General features: G+C 52.5%; 1 protein-coding gene across 4 annotated transcripts in view; it reads right to left on the bottom strand.

Moving 5' to 3' along the window:
- DGKD (diacylglycerol kinase delta) overlaps positions 1 to 13,603 on the bottom strand; it is an 88,494-nt gene that overhangs the window by 18,073 nt on the left and 56,818 nt on the right. For all 4 annotated transcript variants that reach the window (XM_034655415.1, XM_002917963.4, XM_034655414.1 and 1 more), the window contains 10 exons: positions 12,637 to 12,745; positions 9,720 to 9,859; positions 8,527 to 8,611; positions 7,237 to 7,331; positions 7,032 to 7,131; positions 6,682 to 6,955; positions 5,765 to 5,914; positions 4,782 to 4,910; positions 3,484 to 3,580; positions 1,612 to 1,722 (listed from right to left, as the gene is read on the bottom strand). In XM_034655415.1, coding sequence (XP_034511306.1) covers positions 1,612 to 1,722; positions 3,484 to 3,580; positions 4,782 to 4,910; positions 5,765 to 5,914; positions 6,682 to 6,955; positions 7,032 to 7,131; positions 7,237 to 7,331; positions 8,527 to 8,611; positions 9,720 to 9,859; positions 12,637 to 12,745 — 1,290 coding nt within the window. The remainder of the gene's footprint in view (positions 1 to 1,611; positions 1,723 to 3,483; positions 3,581 to 4,781; positions 4,911 to 5,764; positions 5,915 to 6,681; positions 6,956 to 7,031; positions 7,132 to 7,236; positions 7,332 to 8,526; positions 8,612 to 9,719; positions 9,860 to 12,636; positions 12,746 to 13,603) is intronic.

Genomic DNA, 13,603 nt, shown 5'->3' with positions numbered 1-13,603 from the left:
TATGCTTACCGTGGAAAATTTGGGAAGTGCAGAAAGGCACAAAGAAGCAAATAATCTTCATAATCCCCACATCTATACGTACTGATGATAAAAACTTCAGTACTTCCTCGATCTTTCTGAGGTATTTGACTTACGGGTCTATGGTCTCCTGACCAACTCCGCTCACCTGGCCCTGCACCCGGTATCTGGAGGTGGGACTGACCCTAGCAGGGCACCTCCCCACCGTCGCCGGACAACTTAACCCCTCCAAATGGACCCAGACACTTCCACTCCTGGGCTCTGTAAATCACGTGGCAGTCATCCCTTTGCACACACCTCTCCTTGCAAACATTTCCAGTTACTTCTTTAGGACAGACCCCTGAAATGGAATTCCTCTTAGGCCTTTTCAAAGCTCCTGATACAAACTCAGGGAATATTCCCTAGAAGGGTCCCACGGTTCTAAAAATGTATCATGCATGGCCCTGTTCATCTATTTTACTCTGTTAAATTATGTAAATTGTAACATCTTTTTCAGTTATTTTCGAACTAACAGGGTATTTTTAAATGATTCAGGTTCACCATCATGAGCCGTAGAACAGAGATGTCCCTGGGGGCCTCGTAGACTGTCTCCACTACTCACAAGCCCCAGAGCTCAAAGGTTTCTTGCATTCTTATGCTTGATTTTGCTTCCCAAGAAACTTCCAACTGCACAGAACTCTGGTGACACCAGAGCAAGTCCTTAGGTGTGTGAGCCCCTCCCACCCAGCTCCCCCAGTGTCACCCTTCCGAGTGATAATAGCACCAAGCGTGCAAGGGGCACACGGAGCAAATGTGCAGGCTCTCCAGCAAGGGGCCCCCTGACTCCGACATCAGCGGCTGTCCTGTCTCTGCCCCAACTCATGCCAGCTTCTGCCTCGCCAGTTCTAGAATGTTGAACCTCAACAGTCTCCTCCTCCAAGGGATTACTGAGGGGTGAGGTGGGAGATGCTAGCTCCCTGCTTCACTTCTCATGTTTCCATGGAGGAGAAAGAATCTCCACGCTGACCCAGGAGGAAACCTGCCCATTTCTCTCCACCCCTCCCTAGGCCAGCAGGGGTGAGCAGAGGTAATTTAGGGGAAGAAACTGAACATCTCCAGGGACACCCTCAGGCCTCTCATGGGGCTGTCTTTCTGTGGAAGGGCATCTTCTCATGGGCTTTGTGGGGAGCCAACAGGGCCGCCTAGCTCTGCCTGGTCGTGAGGAACACACAGAGCCGCCCCCAACGCTGCCAGGGACTCCCGCGTCTGGCACAGTCACTTCTCAGCACACTTAACGTCACCTGTCCCTTTATAGCATCACCGTGTACTTAGGATTCTCCAGAGACTCAGACACTTTGACTGTAGTCACTCATTTTCTCATGTAGTATTTGCCCTGACCACGCCAGTCCTGAGGGGTAGAAGCCTCCTCCAGGCTGGCCTCCTGGACTCTGACCTGGTTCCACCCACGTCTTGTAAAAGCACCTCCCTTTCCGACAACAAGGCATTCGGGCCTTCCATATGCCTTCTGCCACACTCTGCGCATCCTTTACCTCGCTGACTCCAGAAGTCACCTCACTCCTGCGAAAGCAGGTGTGCACACAAGCCGCTGCCTACCTGCACTTCTCTGGGTGCTCATCACGCTTGTTGTTGAAGTCCAGGGATATCTTCGCATCCAGGCCGATGCCAAAGTAATTGTTCATGACGCACTTCTCTGTGTAATACTCTCTGCAAAGCGGGTTCAGACCACTGAGAACAATCTCCGGTCACTTCACAGCCTCCCAACCTCCAAGCAGTTCTTCCTGAGGGCAAACTCAGGCCTTGTCCTTCAGGAGCAGCTTTCCTGACCTAGAACTCACAGACCACCTGACGTACCCATTTTGAACATAGGACTCGGTGCTTTTTAATGTACTTGGTCGTGTAACCAGTAACCATCACTACTATCCATTTCAGGACATCTCGTCACCCCAAAACCAAGCCACCCCCTTTAGCCATCAGTCCGCAAACCTCCCCAGCCCTGGCAACCACGGTTCTGCTTTCTGTCTCCATGGTATGCCTACTCTGTAAGTTTCATATAAATGGAACCCACGGTGTATGGCCCTCTGCGAATGGCTCCTTTCACTGAGCATAATGTTTTCAGGGCTTAACCGTGCTCAGGGCCTCATCCCTCCCACTGGCTGACCAGCACTCCACTGGTCACCAACACTCACACTGGGGTGGACACATTCTCCCTCCTCTTGGGTGTGGCCCCGGGAGAGGCAGTCTGGGCCACATGGCAACTGGGTTTTGAGGTACTGCCAGACTGTTTCCCAGAGCGGCTGTGCCATCTCACATTCCCACGAGCAACATGAAACCTGACGGTATCTACGGCACATATACTCACACATTTTCAACTGTGGATCTCAGAACGTGCCTCAAACATCCCTAGACCCAATCAAAGCTGTCTCCAAATGTGAAAACGTCCGTCCCATCCCCCATGGCAGCACCTTCCTTCCCTGTGTCCACCGCTGATGAGACTCCTTTCACTCCAGCTTCTCAGCCTCCCCCCCTCCCTCCGCAATCATCGTGACTATAGGGGTCACAAAGGGGCTCCGTGGACCCTCGTTTCCCTCCAGGGCAGCTGAATGAAAGGAGGAGTCCCTGATCCTCCACCCGGAGAAAGCAGCAAGGAGAAATTTACATGCCTGGCATTCCTGATGGCAGTTCCCACACAGACTCCCTCGAGAATACTGCCTGGGTCAGAACCCTGCCACATTTTAGGTTAACAGGCATTTGAAGCCTGATTTGAGAAGCAATCACCACATGGATGTGTTTTTATGACACATCTAATCCAAGCACCTAACAGCTTAGTGAGAGCAAAGTTCAGGACAGAACTGTTTTCTGAGCAAAAGACCACGTGCTAACCAGTATTTATAGGCCCTGGGAAAAGGGAGGGATCCGATCCAGAAAAATAGCATGGGGACAAGGGAAGGAGAATGGAGAGACTGGGCTCCCAGCAGAAGCTTCTGAGCCTGCCAAAAACCTGAGACCCTAGGAGATGTTCAGGAACCACTGATGCGGGACCTGTGCAGGAAGCTGGGATGAACCGGGACAGGCTGTGCCGCCACAGAAGTTTCCAACCAGACGCTTAGCTGAGGCGTCACAATTTCTAAGTTTTCCTTATCAGCTAACGAAGCTGGAGTCAACCGTACATAGATTCCTGCAGCCAATTCCAAATCTGTTTTCTGGGCTCCGACATTTTTTTTTTTTTCCCTAAGATTTTATTTATTTATTTGACAGAGAGAGACAGCCAGCAAGAGAGGGAACACAAGCAGGGGGAGTGGGAGAGGAAGAAGCAGGCTCCCAGAGGAAGAGCCTGACATGGGGCTCAATCCCAGAACTCTGGGATCACACCCTGAGCCGAAGGCAGACACTTAACGACTGAGCCACCCAAGCGCCCCTCCGACATTCTTTTAACAACATGCTCGCCTGGTTTACCCCCATACTCACAGGTTTTCCGGTTCTGAGTTAAAGGGATCAGCATTAATTAATAAGCGACTAATGACGGAACCTCCGGGCAAGGAACCAGACATCCCAGCCCGAACGTCTGTAAGGAGGAAAGAGGAAGAGACCACAGGTCAGGATTCACTGAATTAAGAGCTCGTGTCCTCCAGCCAAGGGACACATATTCTTCAAAACATTACTGCGATTAAGTTATTTCTAAACAATGTATAAACAGATCCAAATTTTGACAATTAAGTGTTTCAGGTCAAAAATCACCATCATAAATCCCTATTTGTGGAGCAAAAACAAACACACGGGGGGGGGGGGGAGAAACCACCATCTGCAGACACAGTAAAGAAGAGTTTATGAAGACAGCTCTCATTATACGTAAGGAGCACCACCGAAATGATCTCTCAGTACAAGTAATCCTGGCATTCAGTCACACGGCTCTGTGAGGCGACATTCCGGAGAACAGCCCAAGTGACCAGAACCCCCAAGAAACCTGCACCAACTTACAAATTTTAAGGCAAACATTAAGGCAGAGATGGAGCTCTGCCAATTAACCCCTTCCGGTGACAATTATTTCTCTGATGAACCAAATGCATCTCATTAGCCTCATCTCCCAAGGACTTCTGGAATTTTCTTTCTATTCAGTTGAGATTCACCTAGAAATTGCCAAATCACTTATGGGAGCAGATGGTGTGGCGTGCACTCTGCCAGGCCCAGGAGGCCTCAGGAAGTCACCTGAAGCTGGTTAGGGGGCTCTTACCGGCCAGCTCAACCCCCTGTGCTACTCCTTCCTGCTGCAGATAGAGTACCGCCACCCTAACCTGGGCAAAATGAAAGCAGAGACAGGAAAGTGGACTGGGCCCAACTCTCCTGGTGGCCAGTTGTGCCCTCCTACATTCATGCTAGAAATGACAGGATAACTCCCTTGGGTCCACATCATACCCCGCCCACCGCTCCCTTTCACTCAGGATAACTCCTATTCATCCTTCAGGAGCCAGCTCAAGTATCACCTCCTCAGTGACCTCTTCCTGGGGCCTCTGGCAGCGATTTGGGGGCTGGCTGCCCTTTATAATAAATAAAGGCACTTTTCATGCCATGACATAACTTTGAAACCCAATCTCTATTTCCCACAGACCTGTACATAAACTTTTAAAGGACAAGGACCTGGTCTCATTCATTCCCACAGACTTAGTGCCAGACAAAGCGACAGACCCTTGACCTCGCTAGCTGGCAAGTTAGCGCCCCACCCGCACTGGCCCACAGACACACACGGCCAACCTGCCGGGAACACTCACTTGAGAACAGGATCTTGGTGTTCAGGGCTGGCAGGCCATCCCGGTTTCCTGACTGGGGAGGAAGAGAGGCAGAACTGCCCAGGGACAAACTTCCTTTGCTTATCAGCTTCTCACATGGGGATTTGGACACTACAAAAACAGAACGGAAAGCCATAAAACCAACCAAAATAGAACATTACTGAAGCACTGGGAGAGGTCATTAGAGAAACGACTGTTGCAAGGGCTGTGGGGAGTGAGGAAGGGTCGTAAGCCCCCAGTCAGCCCTTGGCCGAGTGTGCGAGACAAATCAAGAGGCCCAGGAGAGAGGAGGGGAAATGGGAAAGGGCCAGAGAGGCAAGTGGGTCTGGACGCCCTCTAGAGGGTGACACAGGCGCTGCCAAGACTGGGACGGGGAGGCTGGGCTGACTCCGTCACAGTCTGGGCTGTGGGCAACCGTGCATGGGCAGAGTGGAGCTCAGAGCAGTAATGGTCACGGAGTAAATGCTTAGGCAGACACCTCCCGGCGGGTGTACAGCTTACGAGGGAGGGGGCTACACATAGTCAGTGGGGAGGCGGTGCCTCTCCACAGCAACAGCCTGGGCTGGGGGGCCGCTCCAGGAGGGATAAGGGTCCCCAGGCGGACAGCCAATAGGGCGATATGGCACCCTGGCCAAAACGCCAGGCAGCCTGGCCTGGAGCAACTTGCACAGGCATATAGTGTCTGGCTGGCTGCAGCCAGGGGTGCCTGAGCCCTGGGTTGGGTCTGGGCTGTATGGGCAGGTTCTGAAGAAAGCACACTCCTTCCTATGGGGGTCCTGCTGGGCCTTCCCCAGACAAGGGAGGTGGCGCATGGAAATAGGCTGCGTGTTCGTCACTTTTTACGTTGCCAAGTGGCTAAAGCAATTATGAGAAGGCATTCTAAAACTTCGCAGGGCAAGCTTTCTGACTACTGCAAACCCCAAGGGCCCAATCACAGTGACGGGGTCATCAGGACTGACTGGTACCTTTGCGAAGGCTCCTGCCCTTGGCAACCCCGCAGCTCTCAGTGGGACACACTCTGTCATCCGACTTCGGGTCTTTTTTCTCCTCTGACTCAGAGAGACTCAAGGCAAACCCTTCCTGTTCCTGGGTCTGGGCGTTCTGCTCGTCGACAGCTGTGTAAGGAAAGAACACCTGCAGCTGAGCCCGCACCGGTAGAGTGCACAGATGGCGCCTGGCCCACAGAGTGCCTGCAAACCACGAGCTCCCCTCCTCGTCTCCGTGAACTCTCTTCAGACGTCCTCTCAGCTGAAGGCTCACAGCCCAAAGTGGCCACCCTGTCCCCACTGTCCTCCCAGCCCTACAAGAACGCTGGGCCCTGGGCATCCGTGTGGACAGGCTGGGAAGAAGGGGGAGAGCCAAGGAGCTGGAAGACATGGAGAAGGTGAGCAGAGTGAGGGCACACAGGGCCTCCACCCGACCATCACCCAGGAGCAGGGCTGACACGCACACACCAGTGGGGGTCACAACCCATGCTTCTCACTGAAGGCGAGGAGGATGGTCTGCTGGGAAGGGTCTGGCATAAGTGAGAGCAGGGTGAAATGGTTTCTGAGGGTAATGAGAAAGCACACAGATTGAGAACAACACAGCCAGACGGAGGCTGGACATAAGAAGCCTACAGGTCACCATGTGTTTGCAGTGTTCCCCTGCTGGGGGCACCATCCTGCTCTGCCCTCTACTTTCTGCTCCCTCCGGTCCTTCCACCAGACACAAGTGTGGTTAGGAGGGATAATGTTCCCCAGTATACTCTCACCACACAGGCTGCAAGTGCCCTTGGGGCATCTGGTTGGGGCCTACTCGGTGGATTCCTATTTGTCACCACGTTTGAGGGAAAAGCAGTGCTTGCTGAAGAAGGCTACTACATCATTAAGAGACCCGCTACCTTTTTCTGTGTGTTCTATGATCTGACGGATAGCTTTCTTCAGGCTGTTGGCTCTGAGCATGAGTTGTTCCCGTGGACGGAATATCTGTGGCCGGGCGGGGCACGCCGACCCCACCGAGCGCTCCCCGGAGGAGCCACAGCCGCTGCCCGCCCCCTCTCCATCTTCCGCCTCCTCCGCGATAGTGGGGGGCGGGGTGGGCAGGGAGGACGAGGCCTGGGACTCATCATCCAGGGTCTTGAGGAGAGAGTCCAGCTTCTCTTTCAGGACAGAGCACTGATGGAAAACAAACGGAATGGGACAGAGTGCTTCTTCACCCTACACCCTCCTGCCCACAGGCCCAGGGACTGACCTTCTTGGCCATGACCTCTGACTCCTCCGAGCTCTCGGTGGTCTTCTCGTAGGCCTTCCCCACCCGAGCCACGAAGTCCTTCACCGTCTCACAGAGCACTCTGTGGGAGGAAACACGGAAAGACACTTCCAGAGAAAGTTCTGCCTGGGAACCAGGTGCCCTGCGAGGTTGACCCCTGGCTCCCCCAAAGCCACCGGGCACTCACTTGGCCGACGAGATCACCACCGAGTGCTGGTCGGAGGTCAGGATTTTAGAAAGATGGGCCGCTACTGAGTCTTCATAGAAGAGAATTTGTTGCACCTATAGTTATCCCAAGACAGGGTGGGGTGACTGGAAGCTCCCAGTGAACTCCTCACACGCTTCCCGGGCTAGCCCGGGGCCTCAGCTCACTTCACACGCTAATCTGAGATGCACCAGTGCTGGCTGAAAGATTTCAAAAGCTTCATCAAGCTGTGAATAGATCTTAACAAAAAAGACCACGTGGATCAAATCTTGCAAAGAGCTCACACTAATTAGCTCAGACTAATGACTGCACACCCCCAGCCTGTGCTAGGAAGTGCAGTCTTTAATCCTCGTACCTTACAGCAGCAAGGCCGACAGGCAGGGTTCCTTAACTGAGGCTCCATTCACAGCGGACAACATATTTCTTTTTTTGGTTGGGACCTGGCTCAGGCACCTGTTCTCTCAGTGTAAATGACCCCCTTAACCACTCACCTCCGCCTGCTGATATGGGATTACCGTGTGACAAACCCTCTAGGCCCAAACCCAGGGACAGCCAGACAGTAAATATTTTACACTTTGTGCTCAGTATTCTTCCTCTCTCAAAATGTACAAACCATTCTTTACTCATAGGCCAGGTCAAAGCAGGCCCGGGCAGATTGGAGCTGGGGGGGTCATCACTTGCTGACTGCTGCCCTAGCCCATTGTCCTTGACCCTCCTGACGGAGAGACAGCCCTTGGCAGAGCATTCTCTCTGCTCAGCCAGCAGCCAGCTTGCCCAGTGGGAATGAGAACAGCTATGTGCCAGGCGCTGCACTAGTCTGGGCAAAGTCTAGGCCCTTAGGGGACCACTAAGTCACAGAAGCAACCGTAAAATGCAGAGAACAGCTGAACACTGAGCTAGCATAGGCTAACCACAAGGGTGGCAGGCTGGAGGGGGTTCTAGAGGACGTGGGACCAGAGAGGGAGCTGGGGCCTGGTAGGGACAATGGCAGCAGGGGCGCAGCCTCAGGAGTCTATGTTGTAAGAGCAGGAAGTCCTAGGAGACTGTCGTCACAAGGAACCCCAAATCCTGGGGTAACCCCGGGAAGGCCCCAGATGACACCAAAGCCCACAAGGCAGTCACAATTCACTCAGCTCCTCAGCGCGACCCCAAGCTGAGCCTGCACCTCTGCAGGTCTAACCTCGGGCAGGACATCACCAGAGGGCGGGGGACGCAGCATGAACTGGTGAGTAGGCCAGTGAGATGGTGACGGGGGGGCGCGACAGCAAATACCTCAGAGCCCTCACTGAAGTCTTCGGTGCCCGTGGAAGAGGAGGCCTGCCGCGGGAGTTTGGTCTCGTAAGCCATGACGCTCCACCTGCACACACAAAGGCAGCTCTCAGCGGGTCGGCCCGGCCCCCCGGGAAGCTGACAGCCTAACTGCAGCTGTAAGTCCCTCATCTCCACACTCTGCATCCCATAACTTGGCTCCTCACTGAGCTGGAAACAAACGTCACAACCAGTAAGGCATGCAGCCCCCCTGAAAGAGGGGAAAGGGATCCCACGAAGGAACATCTGCTTCTGCGAGAGACAGGTTCCCCTTCTGCAGAGTACTAACACCCCCCGCCAGCAGCCAGCTCTCCCGCGTGCGAGCATTTCACAGGCACCAAAGGCACGTACACCTCCGTCAAAGAGCAAAGACATGGCAGGGGTGGCCAGAGTGTGCTCCAAGTCACACTGCCAATCGCAACTGCAGGATCCTTTCCAAGACCGTGAAGCGTTGTCAGTGAGACCGATTTACCACCGGCATGTGGTTAGTGGGATTTCCTACATCGAGCTCAGAACTAAAAGCAGCTCACTCAAAAAGGATGCCAAAGTATTTTTAAAACCTACCCAGGACAATTACCCAGAACTTAGATTCTTCTGGGAACAGAATACGGGGAAATGAGATCACCCAGCCTTATGATAAGGATGACTCTGCTGACAGGTGTCCACAGGGGGCACAGCCACCCTCTCCAACACCCCGAGGCCTCACCACACCCGACCACTCAAGGGCACAGTTCCTCCACTGTTCTGGCTGTTTTTACCTTCTGCATAATCTGATGAAAAGTTAGAAATACGAGAAAAAAAAAAAAGAATTCCTGCTCAGGTCTAATTTTTTTTCAACAAACTCCAGTTGAATTGACCAAGTGAATTAACTCTCATCTCTCACGCCCCCACCAGGTAGGTGAGATTATTTTTCTTTTCCTGACCAGGAATCTAAGACACAGCAGATCTGTTTGACTCTTTTATGTTTCTTAGTGAAGTGTAATTCACATCCAGTATTTATGTTAGTCTCAGGCATATACACATTGATTCAATAATTCTCATTCAGGTCCAGTTTCTACAAACAGTTGCACAGGACCGATGTTCTCCAGGGAGTCCACGCTGAGAACACCTGGTCAAGGTGACCTGCCTTGTGTGGCATGAGAACGCCCTCCACTCACCGGTCCAGCATCTTGGTGCTGGCTCGTTCCAGCTTTTCCAAGATCTGCGGGAGCTGGGTGTCGTCATCACAGGCTGAGCCCCAGCCTAACACTCGAGCCAGGTCATTCCCTGTGCCAAGGGGCAGCACTCCCAGCTGACACTGGCAGGACACAGAGGGGAAGACACAGCATTAAACATCCTCCCTGTTACCTACAACAGTGGCTAAGTTCAGCGAGAGGTCTCCTCTAGGATGGGTTGGCTCTCATAGTCTAGGCAGAGCCCCCTAGACAAGACAGAGGTTCTTCTAAGCTAGACATGACAGGGGGTCTTCTAATCCGAGAGAAGATTACAGAACCATCTGACCCACCCTCTCCCACATCCATTTCTCATCTTGACACTAAATCTTCTATGACCTTTCTGATGTAGATTTTCAAAATCCTCTTCCTTCCCATTTTCACTACCATGGCCACAATCCTGTCCCTTCCTGTGAGTATCTGTGAACCCCTATAGAGAATCATTCTCTGAGTCCCACCCCCCCACACCTCTCCATCCACACTACATCTCACTCACTAATGCCAGAATCATCTTCCAAAAACATCACTAGTGTCGTTTCACTCCTGGCTTCTAAGTCCTATCAAAAAATCCACAGTCTGGTCACCAAACCTGAGCATGCCCCCATGCTCGGCCTACAGGCTTCCACCTGACCCTCCCCAGAGTGACGGTGTGTGCTGCTCCGGCCCAGCCCTCCACCTGGAACTCTCATCGGGCCAGTTCAGGCTCAGGGAGCTCCCTAGACGCTGGATGCCCAAGAACTCAGCCTCCAGCTCCTCATGCAGCCTGGGGAAGCGCGGTCGGTCCTCCACAAGGACAAGGAACCCCAGAACACGATGCGGAGAGGACCGGGTGCTGGAACCTTAAAGAAAAGGAGCAGGCGGCACATGGAAGGCGCAGTAGTGTTCCAGGTGGAGAGGTGACCCATCTGCCACGTCAGGAGAGAGGAAGTCAGAGAAGCAGAGATGAAGAAGGAGCCACACCGGGGGCTCTGATAAACTATGTTAAAGTCTGGACTTTATCCTAAAGCCACGGAGACACCAAAGAATGCTCAGCAGAGCGGGTGAGTAAGCAAAACTGCCCGTGGGGAAGGCCCTTGGTGAGGAGCGGATGGACAGAGGCCTGGACGGAGAGAGGCCCAGGGTCAGCTGAGGTATACTCAGCAGCACATAGGAGGTGACCTAGACAACCTGCGGCGTAACTCCAGTGATTAACTAGAAATGAGGGACAGCGAGGGAAGAATCCAGGACAACTGTCAGATTTCTGGCTTGGATGTCTAGTGGACAACATTTTCAGACTCCAAGGGAAAAAATGCAGGATGGGTGGGGCTGAGTGGTGGGCTCAGTGCTGAAAATGCCAGGCTTGAGGTACTATGAGGCAGGTAGGCAGGCCGGAGGGCAGCCAGGAAAAAGAGAACAGTGAGAGGGTGAGGGTGGGGTCTCAGGGAAGCCAGGCAAGTGGGGGAGGGACCAGGACCAAGTGCCACAGGGAAGCCAAAGGAGATGGATGCTCACTGAACTCAGCTGAATGGATGTAGACAAATGACTGGCCTCCCAGCCTTCCTGAAGAGTGATAATGAACTTGTAAATAATCCTGGCCCCAAGTGTACTAGTTCACCTTCACCACTAGGGGGAAGTATGTGCCCGAGCTGAGCAGTTCATTGCACAGACCTGTTGGGGGTGGGGGACGCTTCTCAACACCATCCCGGAGCCCAGGGCTAACCACAGACAACAACAGTCCACCCACCTACTGAGACCACCAACACTAAGAGTTGCGAGAGAAGGCTAAGTCTCTGAAAAATATGCTCAAGTCAGGTCGAAGATTTGAAAAACGTATGCTGAAAGCAAATGACAAACTAGAAAAAAATATGACCAACAAGGAATTTATATCTCTATTATAACAATAATCCTTAGAAATCAAATGTTTTAAAAAGGTAAATACCCTAACAGAAAACTAGGCAAAAAAACATGAACACCTGATTCATCTAAAAATTCATAGTTAACTGAGATGTTTGACTTCATCCGTATTGAAGAAATAAAAATCAAGCATACCCTTTTTGTCTACTTAGTTGGGCAGAACTAAGAAAATGAGCAACAGACAGTGAAGGGAAAGGGACAGTTTCTGCAGCATCAGGAAGGTAAACTGGCACAGCCCCGACCAAGAGCAACCTAAGCCTCCACGGAGCAGGAAGGCAAGCCAACCTGGGCCGCGTGGCTCCACCGATGGAAAACCGTCACAAAGCTCTCCGTTTACTGATGAGCATCACAAGCCAAAACGCAGTAACAGGACAGCACGGGTAACGTGAGTCTGTTTAAAATAAAACTGCATCATATCTTACACTACATATGTATGTCGACAGGAGTTCTGAAAGACGGTCACTGACATGTTAGCAGCAGTGGCTAACGTTGAGGGGTGGGGAAAGAGGACGATGGAGCAAAGTGGAAAATCAATGAACACTTTTTTGTTTTCCAATCAGGAAAATTTATTTTTAATTTAATAGCAAAAAAACAAAAACAAAACCCGAGAGAGATTAAGTCCAATGAACCCTAACTGTGCCCTGACGTTCAAGTCTACTTCTGCCCTGTCCCCACAAGCAGTAAGCACCAGGCAGCAGATTCTATCACTACCCAAGAAAGCCAGTGGGGCGCCATGAAAAGGCAGTCCCACCCAATTTCCCAACTTGCTCCTCCCTGGGACCTCCAGGACTGGAATGTTCTTCCATAGCTCCCTTCACTTCTGTGAAGTTCCCATTCCTACAGCACAGCTCCCGAGTCCCATGACGCCATCAGGCTGCCTGATCTTCCAAGACTTTCACCGAGGGGACAAGGAGCATCACGGAACCGCAGCATTGCTCTCCCCTGGCTGGGCCCCTCCACATCCGCGTACCTGTTTATGAAGATTGAGGCTGTCGATTTCAGAGAGGACCCAGCCAACACTGCCATCCCCACCACAAACCAGAATCCGGAATGTATCAAACTTCTGGAATAAGCGTAAGCTGCAGAGAAAAGAGAATGTCAAAGAAATGAGGTCCATTCTAAAGGACAAATGATGGCCAGTGAGTCCTGAGCCAAAAGGCCCCACCTGCCCTCCTCTCGGTTGACCTAGGCCCCCGCTGTGAAGAGGCCTCTGGGAGCCAGAGCCCAGGTATGCTCAGGCTCAGCCCGCTGAGCCACCCCCCACACCGCTGTGCCCACTGCCCCTCGCTCACATAGGAGCCCTCGGCTGCAGGAGTTTGTCTGCGCCCCTCCATTCCGGCTGTGAGACCCATCAAGCTCCCCTCAAATCTATCTCCATCTCCCTCCTTGGTCACCTTGCTACATGCAATGTCCCTTCAGAACACCCACAGCCTTCTGCTCATTTCTCACCCTCCTCCTGAGAGGCCTTATCCAGGTTTTGGCTTCAGGGACCACACAGATACCAATGACCTTGTATGATGACCTCCAGGCCTCCCTAAAGGACAACACTTCAACTGTCTACCAAAATGTGTCACTCCGTATCCCACGGGCACCTCCTCATCTAACCTTCCTTCCTCGAAGAATGGCAGCACCATGAACCCAGTTACAGGGCCAAACCTCGTCATCCCCTCGGAGTGCGGGCCACCACAGCTTCTCTCGTAATCCCTACAAGAGCCTCCTACCTACCACACGTCTCTGGGACACGTCCAATTAATGACACCAGCATGACCTTCCCGAAAGTCTTGTCAAGTGCCTTTATTATTTTGAGTAGGCTTCATACCCAGCGTGGAGCCCAACATGGACTCATGACCCTAAGATCAACACCTGAGCTGAGAACAAGAGTTTGATGCTTAACTGACTGAGCCACCCGGGCGCCATGAGTGTCTAGCTTTAGAAGT

Source organism: Ailuropoda melanoleuca, chromosome 2 (genome assembly GCF_002007445.2).
Source record: "Ailuropoda melanoleuca isolate Jingjing chromosome 2, ASM200744v2, whole genome shotgun sequence".
Classification (NCBI taxonomy): Eukaryota; Metazoa; Chordata; class Mammalia; order Carnivora; family Ursidae; genus Ailuropoda; species Ailuropoda melanoleuca.
The sequence above is the reverse complement of the archived record's forward strand: the minus strand, read 5'-3'. Positions and strand labels throughout refer to the sequence as shown.